We start from the raw sequence: 19,351 nt of genomic DNA, 5'->3' as shown, positions 1-19,351 counted from the left end.
TTATGCAACTCATGTGATAAATAAAAGTATGATTTTTTATGGAAAAGATAGTTGTCTGGGTGACCCCAAACGTTTGAACGGTAGTGTACATATATATTTATTTTATCATCATAATCTTATTTTTATATCACAATTTCTTTACATTTTTTTTGAGGGCTATAGCACTCTACACACAAATTGACCTCTACTATGTCAATGTAAAGCCCAACCAGAACCCAGCAGCAAGTAACTGATTGGCAGTTTGTTTTTTCCCCCACATACAGCCAGCCATAAACAGATCACTCCCGGGGGAGGGCATTTTCAAACAATTTTTTGGGTTGCACACTGAATGTAATCATGCTGATGTTACCCCCCTTTGCGAGCCGTCCAAACACAGCTAGCAGCTCGCAAAGGGCTGAGCAACAATCATACCTGAGCACAGCATTGCTCGCGTGAGTGAAGTTCACAAGTGACACATCCGAACCCTGAACCTTGTTGGTGTTCGGTTGGAAAAATCAAGCCTCAGGTTCACTCATCTCTAGTTGTTAAGGTTCTGGGACTCTCTAGAGAATCACATTAAAGCCACGTTCACACTATTTGGTCATTATATATCAGTAAGCCAAAATCAGGAGTGGTACAATCAGAAGAAAAGTATAATAGAAACACACACAACGTCGGAATTTTAATTTCCTTAATTCCTGATTTTGTCTTTCAAATACTGATCAAATAAGCCTAAGGGTCATTATCCAAAAATTTAAAAAACTTGGAATACTGATGAATTTCTTCTAGAGCGCCAGCCTACCATAATTTTACCAAAAGTACATCGACGACTCTTTCACAAGGTCACAAAGATCCCAAATTAACATCTAAAGAGCCTCAGTTGAAGTCAATGTACAACATTCCGCAATTAGAAAGATAATTATTGTATCCATGGGAAAAGTTTCAACTTGGAAATCATTCCTCACGAAGAAGGACAAAGTCCTGTCTCATCTTTGTATAAACATATCTAGATGAACTCCAAGACTGCTGAACTGATAAGTCAATGGTGGAACATTTCAACAGGCAGTTAATGTGCGAATACCCTCTAATGTAGCCGAATTGTAAGAATTCTGCAGAGTAGCAATTGAAATGTCGAAAACTAATGGCATATTAACGCAACGCAAACATTCATTTGAAGTCGTGACTGGTACAGCTAGTTCTTTGGTTTAGGTTTGGTTCATTGCTTTCTCACAAGTATGATATGGATTGTCAAAAAAGGTTTCCCTTCATTAAATGGAATGATTAATTAAAATATACATTTTGGGTTTTTTTTACCCATGTTATCATCTTAAAATTAGTTGGATGATCTGAAATATTTAAAAGTGACAAAAGAGTACAACATAAAAGTAGAAAAAAAACTGCTGAAGGGCAAATACTTTTTCCACAGTCATACAAAGTTATTCATATTGCCCAAATTCAGAACTTGAAAATGATTTCTCATCTAGGTGTGTTTTTTGATGGTTATTAAGACTTAATTTTCTAGTAAAATATTTCCCACATTCTGAGCATGAAAAGGGCTTCTCCCCTGTATGAGTTCTTTGATGTCTAACAAGATTTGATTTCTGGTTAAAACATTTCCCACATTTTGAACATGGAAATGGTTTCTCCCCTGTGTGTATTCTATGATGTGCAACAAGATCAGATTTACCCGAGAAACATTTTCCGCATTCTGAACATGAATATGGCTTCTCCCCTGTGTGAGTTTTCTGATGCGTAACAAGATCCGATATACCAGCAAAACATTTCCCACATTCTAAACATATAAACGGCTTCTCGTTTACATGAGTTCTTTGATGTCTATAAAGATTTGATTTCCTATTAAAACATTTCCCACATTCTGAACATGAAAATGGTTTTGCTCCTATGTGAACATATTGATGTTTAATAAGAGATGATTTATCTGTATAAAGTTTCCCACACTCTGAACATGAAAATGGCTTCTTTCCTAAGTGAACCCATTCATGTCTAACAAGATTCGATTTCACATTATAACATTTCCCACATTTTGAACATGAATACGGCTTTGCCCCTGTGTGAATTCTCTGATGTCTAACAAGACCAGGTTTCTGATTAAAATATTTTCCACATTGTGGACATGAAAATGGCTTCTCCCCTGTGTGAATTCTCTGATGTCTGAAAAGATCTGATTTCTCGTTAAAACATTTCCCACATTCTTCACAGGAAAATGGCTTCTCCCCGGTGTGACCTTTCTTATGTTTAAGAAGATTGGATTTCCGGTTAAAACATTTTCCACATTGTGAACACGATAATGGCTTCATCGTTGTCTGACCTTTTTGATTTATTATACCTCTTTTTTGATGTTTAGTTTTCTTAACATTCTGCGATGAATCAGATGATAACACCATTTTGAAAGGATCAGTATTGGAGGATAGAGGTGTGATGTGAAGCGCTGAGGGTATATATGGCATAATGGCAGGTTCTTCATATGTATCTTGTGTGATAGTACAATCATCTGCTTTACAATCTAAATATATATGATGTCCTTCTGAGCTTCTGATACAATTATCTATCAAGAATGAAACCAAATTTATTATTTTTGTACATCTAAAAATGTCTTATACAAAATACAAGCCATTCAACATAAATTCATTTTTAATTAAGACAGTGATGTGAAAAAGTTCACAATTTAACAGAAGACTAGAAACATGAGAGTGTTTTTTGGTATTCAAGACATACACTGACTTAGCATAGGAAGCTTTAGATCAACTTATGCTGGACTTAAACAGGAACCCTGGGCTGGGCTGGTACTGTCCAGCAGGAAAAAGTCTGGTCAGCAAGCTAGTACCAGGAGGGCCGTAAGACAAAGAAAAAAAAGTCCAAAAACCATCCAAGACCAAAGCAGGAACAACAATAAAAGCTCCTGGAGTTGAGCATAGAGGTCCAGACCAGATTAAGGCTATGTCCGCACGTTGCTTTTTACCTGCTTTTTTGCTGCTTTTTCAACTGCAGCGTTTAATGCCAAAATGGTTGTGTTCTGCTTTTCAAGCAAAGTCTATGGGAATTTGGTTTTCTTGTCCGCACTATGCAGTTCAAACTGCAGCCTTTTTGTTGCAAAACTTTGGTCAAAAACTCAGCTTTGCAGTGCAAAACCCAAATGGCAAAAACAATTGACATGTCAATTGTTTTTGCCATTTGGGTTTTGCACTGCAAAACTGAGTTTTTGACCAAAGTTCTGCAACAAAAAGGTTGCAGTTTGAACTGCATAGTGCGGACAAGAAACCCAAATTCCCATAGACTTTGCTTGAAAAGCAGAACACAACCATTTTGGCATTAAACGCTGCAGTTGAAAAAGCAGCAAAAAAGCAGGTAAAAAGCAACGTGCGGACATAGCCTAAGAGTGAGAGTCAGAGGATCAAAAGCTTAAATGGAAGACAGCCCCGCCCAAGGTTCACAGCCAGGAATTAACCACATAGCTCCCTTAGTGGCATCAAAAGCCTCAGGATTGCCGCATTGTTGACAAACATCTTCTGCAACACTCATCGACAGAAGCAGAAACAGAAGCAATAGGTACGGGCATGGATGTTACAGCGAGTTTCACAATATCTGAAGCACAACCACTTCTCTGGCGTGTGTCAATATTTGCACCAGTACATTGGATGATAAGAAGTGTGGGAAAGGAATTACTGCAATTATGGTACTTGCAGGTTTACAGTCAATTTTCAACCTGCCACAATGTGGAGGAGTGAGTTAATTAAAGCTGGGTTCACATATAGCGACGCCGCTGTTACGTCACCATTTTCGGTGACGCAACAGCGACCTTGTAAGTCGCTGTTATGATCGCTGCTTAGCTGTCAAACACAGCAGACGCAGCAGTGATCATAACGACACGCGTCGCTGTGGAAGCGATGCTGCGCTTGGTAACTAATGTAAATATCGGGTAACCAACCAAAGTGCTTCTCTGGTTACCCGATATTTACCTTGGTTACAAGCGCACACCGCTTAGCGCTGGCTCCCTGCACTCATAGCCACAGTACACATCAGGTTAATAAGCAAACCTTTGCTTATTTCCCGATGTGTACTCTGGCTGTGTGCAGGGAGCAGGGAGCCAGCAGCACAGGCAGCGTGAGAGCGGCGGACGCTGTAACTAAAGTAAATATCGGGTAACCAAGGAAAGGGCTTCTTGGTTACCCGATGTTTATTTTGGTTACAGCTTACCGCAGCTTCCAGATGCCGGCTCCTGCTCCCTGCTCGCTTCATTTCGTCGCTCTCTCGCTGTCACACACAGCGATGTGTGCGTCACAGCGGGAGAGCAACGAGCAAAAAATGAAGCAGGACATTCAGCAAAAAATGAAGCAGGACATTCAGCAACGACCTCACAGCAGGGGCCGGGTCGTTGCTGGATGTCACACACAGCAACAGCGACAGGATGTCGCTGCTACGTCACCGAAAAGGTGACGTAGCAGCGACGTCGTTGTCGCTATGTGTGAACCCAGCTTAAGAGTCTCAACCATTTCCATAAGAACAGTATCCACGGCTGTCCTTGTTATAAGAATTTCAATCTCATATTAATATTCGATAGTCTGTATTCATTATAATTAGTGTTATAAAAATTTTAGTCTTGTATTAACCCCTTCAGCCCCCGGGCACTTTTCGTTTTTGCGTTTTTGCTCCCCTTCTTCCGAGAGCCGTAACTTTTTTTTTTCCATCAATCTTGCCATATAAGGGCTTGTTTTTTGAGGGACGAGTTGTACTTTTAAATGAAACCATAAGTTTTACCATATAGTGTACTGGAAAACGGCAACAAAATTCCAAGTGCTGAAAAATTGCAAAAAAAGTGTGATCGTACAATAGTTTTTGGGATATTTTATTCACTGTGTTCACTATATGGTAAAACTGATGTATCTATGTGATGCCTGAGGTCAGTGCGAGTTTGTAGACACCAAACATGTATAGGTTTACTTGTATCTAAGGGGTTAAAAAAAATTCACAAGCTTGTCCAAAAAAAAGTGGCGCACATTTTGCGCCATTTTCCAAAACCTGTAGCGTTCTCATTTTTCGGGATCTGAGACTCAGTGATGGCGTATTTTTTGCGTCTCGACCTGACGTTTTTAACGGTACCATTTTTGCGCAGATGCTACGTTTTGATCGCCTGTTATTGCATTTTGCGCAAAATTTGCGGCGGCCAAAAAACATAATTTTGGCGTTTGGAATTTTTTTGCCGCTACGCCATTTACTGATCAGATTAATTGATTTTATATTTTGATAGATCGGGCATTTCTGAACGTGGCGATACCAAATATGTGTATATTTTTTATTTTTTTAACCCTTTAATTTTCAATGGGGTGAAAGGGGGGTGATTTGAACTTTTAGGTTTATTTTTTTTTAAACTTTTTTTTTTATTTTACTAGTCCCCCTAGGGGGCTATAGCGATCAGTAATCCGATCACTCTTATATATCTGCTGATCACAGCTATACAGCTGTAAACAGCAGATACAGTCACTTCCTGTTTCACCCTGCTCCGAGCCGGGTGAAAACGAAAGTGAAACTTCGTAGCTGCAGGCGTCATCACAAGACCCTGTGCTACGATGGCAACCACCGAAAGTCACGTGATCATGTCACGTGACTTCCGGTGAGGGCGGGGTAAGTAACTGTCATGGCGGCGCCCATATACATATCGCTGCCAGATTTTGGCAGCGAAATGTAAGGGGTTAATGGAATCGCTTCCACCCGCGGCTAGCAGGCACACATGTCAGCTGTTGGCAGCCCCACGGCAGGGGGCGGGGATTAACGGCACACGATCCATGACGTACCCAGTACGTCATGGGTCATTAAGGGGTTTAATAACTGGATATTATAAGTAATTGTAATTCTCTGTACTCATGATTCTGATGTATGAAGAGTACCCCAGACCTTGTTTATCTAGGCTTCTCCTGTTTGGACAATAGGGCAGAAGATAAAGATTTATTCAAGGCCAATCAAAAGTCTTATCTACAATAGATAATGATTATAAAGTTCCTTATCTGGTGAGCTGGGAATTAATGGATTTATGTTTTAAGGATTGTTATAATCATAGGTTTCTTACTCCACTCAGAATTATACTTTTGGATGCGATAAAGTGCCTAAATACTTTATGAAACTGAGCTTTATTCACATTGATATATTTCATGTCCATTTTCCAATTCTATTTTTATATAAATATTTTATATGCTTTATCATCTATACTTGTAAAAACATTTCCATCCTTATTTAATGTGTATTATGGCTGAAGAAGGGAGAATAGAGTTACAAAAAACACAAAGCTTAAAACAATTACCATAAAAATGTAGCAGCCGGTGACTGAGAAGAATCTGACTTCTCTGCATTTAATGGTCACAACTCACCTGGGCGGTTATCTGTAGGAATCTCCTCTTTACTCCGCTCATCACCCCTCACATATGTCTCTGTAGTATTAATATGGGTCAGATCTTCCCCCTGAAACAAATATTGTAAAAGTCACAGCCAGATGGAGAAGTCCCATCTATGATCAGCTCTAATCCTGCCATCTCCACCGCTCTCATTACACAAGTATAACACATATAATACTGGAGGATAAAACAAGACTGAGCACAAGACCTTCACAGCCGTCTACACATCATAGGGGGATTTCATGGCACCTTCTCTCCATCTACCTGATGATCCTGAGGAACATCGGGGTCTCCTTGTTTACAGTCCTGTGGGAGAAGAGGACGGGGACATCTCTCTGGTGTTGTCCTCTTACTGGATAGAGCTGGAGGAGACACATACAGGGACTGAATTCATTCCTTACATACAGATAATTATAGGCCGTGTGTATTTAGTCCTGTCTATTACCTGGTGATGTGAGGGGCTGGGGATCCTCCATCATGACGTCCTTGTACAGATCTTTGTGTCCTTCTAAATACTCCCACTCCTCCATGGAGAAATAGACGGTGACGTCCTGACACCTTATAGGAACCTGACACATACAATGATACCGTCACCCCCGATCCCTTCATAGCGTTACTGTATAATGTCCCAGCATTCCCAGCAGTGTCACCTCTCCAGTCAGCAGCTCAATCATCTTGTAGGTGAGTTCTAGGATCTTCTGGTCATTGATGTCCTCATGTATCGGGGGGTGAGGTGGAGGCCCCGTGATTGGGCTCAGGGGTCTTCCCCATCCCTCAGACACAGGGGCCTGACAGCGCTCACTAGAGGTCTTCTTCACTACTGTGTAATCCTGGTTATGGAGAGACACAGTAATAAATCTCACTCCAGACATTTCCAGAGTCCTCACCTCTCCAGTTCTGTCCATCTGTTATTCCCATAGATAAGAATGATGTAATGTGACGTCATCAGAATCTCACCTCTCCAGTAAGCCGGAAGAGGATCTCTAGGGTGAGGTGTAATATCCTCTCCGCCATCTTGTCCCTGTCTCTATCCATCTTGATGCCGGTCAGGAAAGTTATGCGGAGACTATCAATTAGTATCCAATACTGTAACAACTTAAAAGAGAATGAATATGAGTCGGGGTGAAAACACACAAAATACCATGTAAAAAAATACAATTACGGGAGTCATGATGCCAGTATAAAGTAATATTCTGGTAGAGCACTTTTGAATCTCGAGGTCAGACAGAAATCACTTATGTTCTGCAAATTAGTATTACAAGATATTTAATAAAGTGGTGAACTTACAGTGTAAACGATAACAGTTCCCCCCCCAAATGGTAGTCTGATATATATATATATCACATTACTATGTGTATATATACACACATAGCAATATGATACACATTTCTGCACCAGCATAGAAGAGGGTTCTTCACGGTAAGAGCAGTGAGGCTCTGGAACTGTCTTCCAGAGGAAGTGGTGATGGCCAACTCACTGAATGAATTTAAGAGAGGAATGGATGCTTTTGTTGATAGCAAAAGTATAGAAGGTTATAAATCGCATAATATTACAGGTAGATAGGTGACCCAGCTTAGGAGTCGAGAAAAGTTTTTTTTGCCTATGAAGAAAACTGCCTTCTACACTGTGGGTTTTTGCCTTTCACAGGTTCAACACTGGAGAACAGCGGCACTAAAATAGGCTGAACTAGATGGACATAAGGTCTTCCTTCATCCTTAGAAACTATGTTACTATACGAAATTTTTGGAACAAAGACTTATTAATACTCCCATTTTCAGCTCATTTAAAAAGTCAATTTTTCTGTCTGTTGCTATGATCTGTGGATGCACCATACAGTCCAAACTGCCTTTAGTCTTCAGAACCAGAATTTCATGGCTAACTCCAAAGAAGTCGTAAGGTGAAACCAGTGGCAACCTGATATTCACTAAAGCCTCAGATGGTGAGGATAGGCTTAGCTGTTGTGAATGTCAGTTATGCTTTGGCTGCTGGGAGGCTCCCTCTTGTGGCCAGGAATGGTTTTACATAGACCAGGTGTGTTGAGCAATGGGAGTTTCCATTGCTAACTCTCTGCTTATTTAAATCCTGGTCTGATAGCAGGCTATGCCGGATGTCAGTTGTTCTTTGTTCACCAGCCTGCTTCATTCTGCTCCACACCACATCTATCCCAGATAAGTGCTTTGCTCTTTATTTGTTGTTTGGTTCTTTTACTCTTATCTGAGTTTGTCTTTTGCTGTGGTTGTTTTCAGTTTATTTGCATGCAGGGATCTTCCCTCGCAGTTGCTCAGCTGGGAAACTCCCTGCATTTATGTTTGGAGTATTGCTCCTATAAGTCCATGTGTTTGTGGCTTTTTGAATTTGTAATGATTCTTGGTTTCTGTTCATTGGTATGACAAGAGCGCCTGATATAGGACGGAGTGCAGATCGTGCGATCTGAGGGCCTTTTTGTACTATCAGGAATTTGGAATTTTGCAGGGTTTTTCTCTGGCCACCATCAGCCCCTTTCCTGTCCTTTCCTATTTTAGTCAGTGGGGGCCTCACCTTTTGCTAATCCTATCATCTGTGTATTGTGTTTTCCTATATCACCGCAGTCTTTGAATGTGGGGGGGCTTGCTATTCTTTGTCTATTTTCTGAGGCAGAGAGTTATTCATCTTTCCTTCCTTCAGGATAGCTAGTTCTCCAGCTGGGTTCGCGGTGCATAGGATGTTAGTTCACCCCTCGGCTACTTCTAGTGTTGATGGTTAGTAAGGGGATGGCGGCCAGATTAGTTGCCAATGCTCTTGTCACCTTTTACCAATGAATTATGGTGGTCTTCCATGGTTCCGGATCATAACACTTAGCTACAGGTAGTCACTAGATACCACTCCAGGGCAGTCCCCAGGTCTGCAGCAGCTGACAAGCGTGTTATAGACAAAAGGTATACACATGTGGTCAAAATTGTTGGTACCTCTCGCCCCTCGTTTAATGAAAGGAAATCCCACAATAGTCACAGAAATAAATCTGACAAAAGTAATATTAAAAAAAATCTATGAAAATGAGCAGATGAAAGTCAGACATTACTGTTTTTTTGCTTCTAGAGAATTAAAAAAAAAATAAAAAAATAAAACCCATGAAACAGGCCTGGATAGAAATTATGGTACCTCTGAAAATAATGTGACAAAAGGGACATGTTACATCAAGGTGCGTCCACTAATTAGCATCACAGGTGTCTACAATCTTGTAATCAGTCAGTGGGCCTGTATATAGGGCTACAGATACTCACTATGCTGTTTGGTGACATGGTGTGTACCACACTCAACATGGACCAGAGGAAGCAAAGGAAAGAGTTGTCTCAGGAGATTAGACAGAAAATTATAGACAAGCATGTTAAGGTAAAGGTAAAGGTTATAAGACCAGCTCCAAGAAGTTTGATGTTCCTGTGACTACAGTTGCAAATATTATTCAGAAATGTAAGATCCATGGGACTGTAGCCAACATCTCTGGACGTAGCCGCAGGAGGAAAATTGATGACAAATCAAAGAGACAGATAATATGAATGGTAACTAAACAGCCCAGAAAAACTTCTAAAGAGATTAAAGGTGAACTTCAAGCTCAAGGAACATCAGTGTCAGATTGTACCATCCGTCATTGTTTGAGCCGAAGTGGACTTCATGGGAGACGAGCAAGGACGACACCATTACTGGAAAAAAAAATCATAAAAAAGCCAGACTGGAATTTACCAAATTACATGTTGACAAGCCACAAAGCTACTGGGAGAATGTCCTATGGACAGATAAGAGAAAAATGGAACTTTTTGGCAAGGCACATCAGCTCTATGTTCACAGATGGAAAAATGAAGCATATCAAGAAAAGAACACTGTCCCTACTGTGAAACATGGAGGAGGCTCAGTAATATTCTGAGGTTGCTTTGCTGCTTATGGCACAGGGTACAATCTGTGAAGGGTACAACAAAATCTCAAGTCTATCAAGCGATTCTAGAGAGTAATGTGCTGCCCAGTGTCAGAAAGCTTGGTCTCAGTCACAGGTCATGGGTCTTGCAATAGGATGATCCAAAACACAGAGCTAAAAAAAACCCAAGAATGGCTGAGAGGAAAACACTAAACTATTCTGAAGTGGCTTCTATGAGGCCTGACCTAAATCCTATTGAGCATCTTTAGAAAGACCTGAAACGTCTGGAAAAGGCGACCTTCAAACACCAGATGACTGGAGCAGTTTGCTCTTGAGGAGCGGCCAAAATACCTGTCAAGAGGCGCAGAAGTCTCACTGACAGTTACAGAAATCATTTGATTGCAGTGATTGCCTCAAAAGGTTGTACAACTAAATATTAAAGTTATGGAGGAGGAGGAGGAGGAGGAGGAGGAGGAGGAGGAGGAGGGAAGGAAGGACGAGAAGGGGGGAGCAAGAAGAGGGGGGGGGGGGGGGAAGAGGAGGAGGGTGCCATCATTTCTGTCCAGGCATGTTTCATGAGTTTTATTTTTTCAAAAATTCTGTGGTGCAAGTGGGCGGAGGCAAAAGATGTGGTCAGACAATCTCAGGTCATGGCAGGCAGCAAAGGTTCAAATTAAGTAGCCGAGGTCAGGAGCGGAGGGATCAGGATAAACGGTACATGAGGTGGGTCAATAACAGAAGAGACAGAGTGAAGACACACAAACAGAAACTAGAGACAAACTGTTAGGAATCAACATTCAGGTGAGAATTGATGGGAGGAGCTTCCTGATAAATTTGCTTCCTGGGGAAGCTAAACCCTACAGGACACAGCAAAGATAAGTTTCTGCAGGAACTGGCCACGCCTCCCTATAGCCAGGTGGAGACTGCAGGGATATGCAGCAGAGTTGGAAAAGCTGCATGAGGACTCAGCTTGGTATCCTCACACTGGAAGGAGTAGAGCTGTGAACACAATGTAGCGTGGCGCTGGGGACACGTGTGTTATCTCCATGACACTGAGAATCAATTCTCCCATCTGTACAACCAGTATATGATTTCCAGTTAGATATATTATTTTTCTACAAAGCAATAAGGTTGGGTGCTAAAAAAACCCAAAAACTGTCCTAAGATTGATACCTTCTTTGCCACGCATTTTACACCAAGCAATAAAGCAATCATAAGGGTCCTGACCCGAGCCGACAACCCATGGATGAACTGAGACCTAGATCATTCCATAGGGTGTCCGTGGCCCACATCCGAAGCTCTGAACAGTACTCCTCTGCCAGCCATGCCTCCATGCTAGAGGTTGCGGAGCTGGGATCCCGCCAGGGAAATGCCATAAGGCTTATCGTAAACCAGGGCCAGAGCTGCGAGAAGTAGTCTACCGACCGCATGGCTTTCAAATTGGCCAGTAGAGAAAAGGCCCAGGATTGAGTATAGCCCTGCAAAAAAAAAAAAAAAAATATGAAGGCCCTCACATGCTAGGCCTCAGTCCCCGAAGAATGGGGAGAGAGCCTAAAATACAGCCGAAAGGCTCCCTCAAATACCCTAACCCTCTCCCGTTCCCCCAAAAACTTGTCAGGGAGGGCTACCTTAGGTTTAGGTGTAGATTGGGCCGTCACCAAAAGGCCCACAACCTGCTGCAGCATCATCTCAGAACACAGATCCCTGACCTCATCTGTGATCTTCTGCACAAGATGGGCCGAAGCTGCAGCCTGAGTCATACCGACTATGACAAGAAAGAAAAAAGGTAAAGCCAGTTATGTCAAGGCACATGACTGTAAAGGAAGAGATGATAAGATTGAAGGGGGGTGGGGGGGATTGTGCTTACCCGCAAGCTAATGGGGTGCCCTAGGTTTACCCTCTACCCAGAATTCTGCTTGAAGGTAGCAACGTCTGAGCCCCCAGCCTCTCCCCGTCTCCTGTCCTGGCCCTGGTGATTATGTCCCCACCACCCAGAGGACAGACCAGGACAGAGATCCCCAAAACCCCACCAACGATAGGGGGTATAAACAGAAATGAATGCATGCACACTAGAGACCTACACAAACAAACTACTACAGGTGCACAGGGAAATAAAGTAAAGGAGAAAGGAACTACATCGGGTACTAGCACACTAAGGCCTTAGCCACACGGCGAGAAAAATGGTGCGAGTGGAGTGGACCAATTCTAGCCTGTGTGTCAGCACACATGAGCAATTATTTTCTCAGCCCTAATCGGACCAAGAAAACAATCGCAGCATGCTGCCATTGTAATGCGAGACTCTCTCTGTCACACCCATTCAAGTGAATGGGGCGAGAGAAAAATTGCACTGCACGCACGGTACACCGGTGTACAGAGCGTGCAGAGTGAGAATCGCAATAGCCGGCTACGGAGGAGAGAGGGAGAGAAATCCCTCCCTCCCCTCCACAGCACCTGCCCGCCCCTCCTCAGAGCCGGCCCACCCCCCGAAGCTGAGGTCCGCTTGCACAGTTGAACCTCAGTCGCAGGGACTCTCGGCTCCTGCTGTGCTGCCAGCGTGAGCTGAGTGTCATGCGAGGATCGCAGTAATCCCCATGTGGCCCCAGCCTAAACAGCAGCAACAAACAACAAAAGCAGCAGCGAACACCTCCACACCGCTCCAGGCCAATCTCCAGTGAGAACTGAATAACCGGCACCCCATGCAGGAAGCAGAGGGTATATATCAAGGCCAGAAGTGCAAATCAGAGCAAACACCCAGGTCAGGGTAATGAACTAGCAGCAGGCACAGCAAAACTGACTAACCACGATGCTGACAAAGGAAAAAAAAATTAAATGTGTAAGGCCTTAGATAATACAAGAGTCACTGAGCCTGTCACTAACCTCACCCAGAGGAGATCGTAACAGTACCCCTCTTCTTGATGTTCACGGAGGACACGAACACAACATCATTAACACACAGGTCTGGACCTGAGTGTTTATTCGCATGCACACAATTTATGGAACAGGGTAACGCTCCAGAAGGACCTACTACAGGGGTACAACCACCTTACACTCCGAAACCCTGGCCACCCCCTTTAACCACCTCTCCGCATAAGGGGGGTGGGAACACCGTGGCCTAGAATTAACTAGAGGAGTGCAAAGGTTATCACTCCCATGTGCCGCAGAGGGTGTGGTCGGCACCGAAGGAAAAAAAGAGGCAACCATAATGCCCTGGTTGCCCTGCTGAAAGCGACCAGAAAAGCGCCGCTTACTAGGAGGAACCTGTTTGGGGTGAGATGGACATGCCCCAATAGTGACCCTTACTTCCACAGAAGAAACAGGCCCCCGTTCCATAGGGGAACAGACACAGATTGACCGCAAGAGTTGAACACCCTAACCTGCATGGGCTCATTTTCCACTACCTGTTGAAGCTCCACATCCGGCATGGCAAACGGGACCCTGGTCTTGGTGGATCTCTCCCGGAGGTGTCTATGCACCCTGATGGCAATAGACATGGCAGCCTCCAGTAATGTGGGTGTGACGTACTGCAGTAAGGAGTCCCTTCGCTGTGCAGCCAACCCCTGGATGAACTGACTATGCAGAGCTGGGTCATTCCATAGGCTGTTTGTGGCCCACCTCCGGATCTCCGAACAGTTCTCCAACACCAGGCGTGCCCCGTGCTGGAGGTTGCGGAGCTGGGATTCCACCAGGGAGATGCCATCAGGCTCACTGTAAACCAAGGCCAGAGCCACAAAGAAATAGTCAACCAACCGCATGGCTTTCAAATCAGCCAGTAGATAGTAAGCCCAGGATTGAGGATCGGCCTGCAACAAAGAAATGATGGCCCCCACACGCTGGTCTTCAGTCCATGAAGAACGGAGACTGAGCCTAAAAGACAGCCAACAAACTCCCTCAAATACTCTGAACCTCTCCCGTCCACCCTAAAACTTGTTAGGGAGGGCCACCTTAGGTTTGGGTAGAGATTGGGCCGTCACCACAAGGCCCACAATCTGCTGCAGCACCTCGAAACACAGAGCCCTGACCTCGTCCATGATCTGCTGTGCAAGATGGGCCCAAGCTGAAGCCTGAGTCATACTGGATATGACAAGAAGGGAAAAAGGTTGGGCCGGCTATTATGTCATGGCACATGACTGTAAAGGGAGAGATGATAAGATTGAGGAGGGGAGAGGGGGGGGGGGGGGTGCTTACCCTGAAGCTAAAGTGATGCCCTAGGCTTTCCCTGTACCCAGAATTATGCTTGAAGGTAGCAACGTCTGAGCCCCCAGCCTCTCCCCGTCTCCTGTCCTGGCCCTAGAGATTATGTCCAATCACCCAGGGGACAGACCGGGACAGAGATCCCCAAACCCATCAATGACAGGGGGTGTAAACAGAAATGAATGCATGCACACCAAACACCCACATAAAGAGAACTACTACAGGTGCACAAAGAGGGGAAACAAAGTAAAGGAGAAAGGAACTGCATTAGGTAATATCACACTACACAGCAGCAACAGACAACAAAAGCAGCAGCGATCCCCTCCACACCGCTCCAGGTCAAGCTCCAGAGAGAACTGAATAACCGGCACCTCCTGCAGGAAGCAGAGGGAATATATCACAGCCAGAAGAGGAAATCAGAGCAATGACCCGGGTCAGGGTAATGAGCGACAGCAGGCACCGCAACCCTGACATTAACCCCGACACTGCCAAAGGAAAAAGCACGATTAAAGGGGTATGGTCTCAGAATGAAAAGAAAACCTGAGCTTGTGACTAGTCAGATAACGTATAATGTCTCATATAAACAATGAATACACACAAAGGTCAAAATATCACACAGAGAACATAAATAGCTGAGAAAAATCATAATAATCAAACGGACAAGTGTGAATAACGACTAATCCCGATAGAGAATAACCAGCACCTACCTCCACCTGCAGAGCCGCACACTAGATATATAATACCCTGCACCTACCTCCACCTGCAGAGCCGCACACTAGATATATAATACCCTGCACCTACCTCCACCTGCAGAGCCGCACACTAGATATATAATAGCCTGCACCTACCTCCACCTGCAGAGCCGCACACTAGATATATAATACCCTGCACCTACCTCCACCTGCAGAGCCGCACACTAGATATATAATAACCTGCACCTACCTCCACCTGCAGAGCCGCACACTAGATATATAATACCCTGCACCTACCTCCACCTGCAGAGCCGCACACTAGATATATAATACCCTGCACCTACCTCCACCTGCAGAGCCGCACACTAGATATATAATAACCTGCACCTACCTCCACCTGCAGAGCCGCACACTAGATATATAATACCCTGCACCTACCTCCACCTGCAGAGCCGCACACTAGATATATAATAACCTGCACCTACCTCCACCTGCAGAGCCACACACTAGATATATAATACCCTGCACCTACCTCCACCTGCAGAGCCGCACACAGATATATAATACCCTGCACCTACCTCCACCTGCAGAGCCGCACACTAGATATATAATACCCTGCACCTACCTCCACCTGCAGAGCCTCACACTAGATATATAATACCCTGCACCTACCTCCACCTGCAGAGCCGCACACTAGATATATAATACCCTGCACCTACCTCCACCTGCAGAGCCGCACACTAGATATATAATACCCTGCACCTACCTCCACATGCAGAGCCGCACACTAGATATATAATACCCTGCACCTACCTCCACCTGCAGAGCCGCACACTAGATATATAATAACCTGCACCTACCTCCACCTGCAGAGCCGCACACTAGATATATAATACCCTGCACCTACCTCCTCCTGCAGAGCCGCACTCTAGATATATAATACCCTGCACCTACCTCCACCTGCAGAGCCGCACACTAGATATATAATACCCTGCACCTACCTCCACCTGCAGAGCCCGCACACTAGATATATAATAACCTGCACCTACCTCCACCTGCAGAGCCGCACACAGATATATAATACCCTGCACCTACCTCCACCTGCAGAGCCGCACACAGATATATAATACCCTGCACCTACCTCCACCTGCAGAGCCGCACACTAGATATATAATACCCTGCACCTACCTCCACCTGCAGAGCCGCACACTAGATATATAATACCCTGCACCTACCTCCTCCTGCAGAGCCGCACACTAGATATATAATACCCTGCACCTACCTCCACCTGCAGAGCCGCACACTAGATATATAATACCCTGCACCTACCTCCACCTGCAGAGCCGCACACTAGATATATAATAACCTGCACCTACCTCCTCCTGCAGAGCCGCACACAGATATATAATACCCTGCACCTTACCTCCACCTGCAGAGCCGCACACAGATATATAATAACCTGCACCTACCTCCACCTGCAGAGCCGCACACTAGATATATAATACCCTGCACCTACCTCCTCCTGCAGAGCCGCACACTAGATATATAATAACCTGCACCTACCTCCACCTGCAGAGCCGCACACAGATATATAATACCCTGCACCTACCTCCACCTGCAGAGCCGCACACAGATATATAATAACCTGCACCTACCTCCACCTGCAGAGCCGCACACTAGATATATAATACCCTGCACCTACCTCCTCCTGCAGAGCCGCACACTAGATATATAATAACCTGCACCTACCTCCACCTGCAGAGCCGCACACAGATATATAATACCCTGCACCTACCTCCACCTGCAGAGCCGCACACTAGATATAATACCCTGCACCTACCTCCACCTGCAGAGCCGCACACTAGATATATAATACCCTGCACCTACCTCCACCTGCAGAGCCGCACACTAGATATATAATACCCTGCACCTACCTCCACCTGCAGAGCCCCACACTAGATATATAATACCCTGCACCTACCTCCACCTGCAGAGCCGCACACCAGATATATAATACCCTGCACCTACCTCCACCTGCAGAGCCGCACACTAGATATATAATAACCTGCACCTACCTCCTCCTGCAGAGCCGCACACAGATATATAATACCCTGCACCTACCTCCACCTGCAGAGCCGCACACTAGATATATAATAACCTGCACCTACCTCCTCCTGCAGAGCCGCACACTAGATATATAATAACCTGCACCTACCTCCTCCTGCAGAGCCGCACACTAGATATATAATAACCTTGCACCTACCTCCTCCTGCAGAGCCGCACATCTAGATATATAATACCCTGCACCTACCTCCACCTGCAGAGCCGCACACTAGATATATAATACCCTGCACCTACCTCCACCTGCAGAGCCGCACACTAGATATATAATAACCTGCACCTACCTCCTCCTGCAGAGCCGCACACTAGTATCTATAATACCCTGCACCTACCTCCACCTGCAGAGCCGCACACTAGATATATAATACCCTGCACCTACCTCCACCTGCAGAGCCGCACACTAGATATATAATACCCTGCACCTACCTCCACCTGCAGAGCCACACACAGATATATATACCCTGCACCTACCTCCACCTGCAGAGCCGCACACTAGATATATAATACCCCTGCACCTACCTCCACCTGCAGAGCCACACACAGATATATAATACCCTGCACCTACCTCCACCTGCAGAGCCGCACACTAGATATATAATACCCTGCACCTACCTCCACCTGCAGAGCCCACACACTAGATCATATAATACCCTGCACCTACCTCCACCTCGCAGAGCCGCACACAGATATATAATACCCTGCACCTACCTCCACCTTCAGAGCCGCACACAGATATATAATACCCTGCACCTACCTCCACCTGCAGAGCCGCACACTAGATATATAATACCTGCACCTACCTCCACCTGCAGAGCCGCACACAGATATATAATACCCTGCACCTACCTCCACCTGCAGAGCCGCACACAGATATATAATACCCTGCACCTACCTCCACCTGCAGAGCCGCACACAGATATATAATACCCTGCACCTACCTCCACCTGCAGAGCCGCACACTAGATATATAATACCCTGCACCTACCTCCACCTGCAGAGCCGCACACAGATATATAATACCCCTGCACCTACCTCCACCTGCAGAGCCGCACACAGATATATAATACCCTGCACCTACCTCCACCTGCAGAGCCGCACACTAGATATATAATACCCTGCACCTACCTCCACCTGCAGAGCCGCACACTAGATATATAATACCCTGCACCTACCTCCTCCTGCAGAGCCGCACACTAGATATATAATACCCTGCACCTACCTCCACCTGCAGAGCCGCACACTAGATATATAATACCCTGCACCTACCTCCACCTGCAGAGCCGCACACAGATATATAATACCCTGCACCTACCTCCACCTGCAGAGCCGCACACTAGATATATAATACCCTGCACCTACCTCCACCTGCAGAGCCGCACACTAGATATATAATACCCTGCACCTACCTCCACCTGCAGAGCCGCACACTAGATATATAATACCCTGCACCTACCTCCACCTGCAGAGCCGCACACTAGATATATAATACCCTGCACCTACCTCCACCTGCAGAGCGCACACAGATATATAATACCCTGCCCCTACCTCCACCTGCAGAGCCGCACACTAGATATATAATACCCTGCACCTACCTCCACCTGCAGAGCCGCACACAAGATATATAATACCCTGCACCTACCTCCACCTGCAGAGCCGCACACTAGATATATAATACCCTGCGACCTACCTCCACCTGCAGAGCCGCCACTAGATATATAAATAACCTGCACCCTACCTCCACCTGCAGACCAACGCACACAAGATATATAATACCCAGCACCTACCTCCACCTGCAGAGCCCGCACACTAGAATAAATAATACCCTAGCACCTACCTCCACCTGACAGAGCCTACACACAGATATATAATACCCTGCACCTACCTCCACCTGCAGAGCCGCAACACTAGATATATAATACCCTGCACCATACCTCCACACTGCAGAGCCCGCACACCTAGATAATATAAACCTGCACCTACCTCCCTAAAACCTGCCACCTACCTCCAAACCTGCCACCTACCTCCACCTGCAGCCGCACACTAGATATATAATACCCTGTCCACCTACCTCCACCTGC

General features: G+C 45.2%; 1 protein-coding gene across 1 annotated transcript; it reads right to left on the bottom strand.

Moving 5' to 3' along the window:
- Window positions 1-339: 339 nt before the first annotated feature.
- LOC142313157 (uncharacterized) lies at window positions 340-14,021 on the bottom strand. Its single transcript, XM_075352145.1, has 5 exons — window positions 13,644-14,021; window positions 13,069-13,075; window positions 11,898-12,034; window positions 6,360-6,450; window positions 340-2,545 (listed from the first exon to the last, which is right to left on the bottom strand). Exons 1-5 carry the CDS (start codon window positions 14,019-14,021, stop codon window positions 1,416-1,418), a joined length of 1,743 nt encoding a protein of 580 aa, XP_075208260.1. The 3' UTR covers window positions 340-1,415.
- Between the last annotated feature and the right edge of the window lie 5,330 nt (window positions 14,022-19,351).

The sequence above is a fragment of the Anomaloglossus baeobatrachus genome, chromosome 5 (assembly GCF_048569485.1).
Source record: "Anomaloglossus baeobatrachus isolate aAnoBae1 chromosome 5, aAnoBae1.hap1, whole genome shotgun sequence".
In the NCBI taxonomy this organism is placed as follows: domain Eukaryota; kingdom Metazoa; phylum Chordata; class Amphibia; order Anura; family Aromobatidae; genus Anomaloglossus; species Anomaloglossus baeobatrachus.
Note: the sequence above shows the minus strand (reverse complement) of the source record. Positions and strands in the feature narration are given on the sequence as shown.

Coding starts and splice junctions, on each gene's coding strand:
- LOC142313157 (XM_075352145.1), bottom strand. CDS start 14,021: ATGCGGTTGGTTGACTATTTCTTTGTGGCTCTGGCCTTGGTTTACAGT. Junction 6,451..11,897: donor AATCTACACCTAAACCTAAG/GTAGCCCTCCCT, acceptor TATTTGTTTCAG/GGGGAAGATCTGACCCATAT. Junction 2,546..6,359: donor TCCTACAGATAACCGCCCAG/GTGAGTTGTGAC, acceptor CATTCTTGATAG/ATAATTGTATCAGAAGCTCA.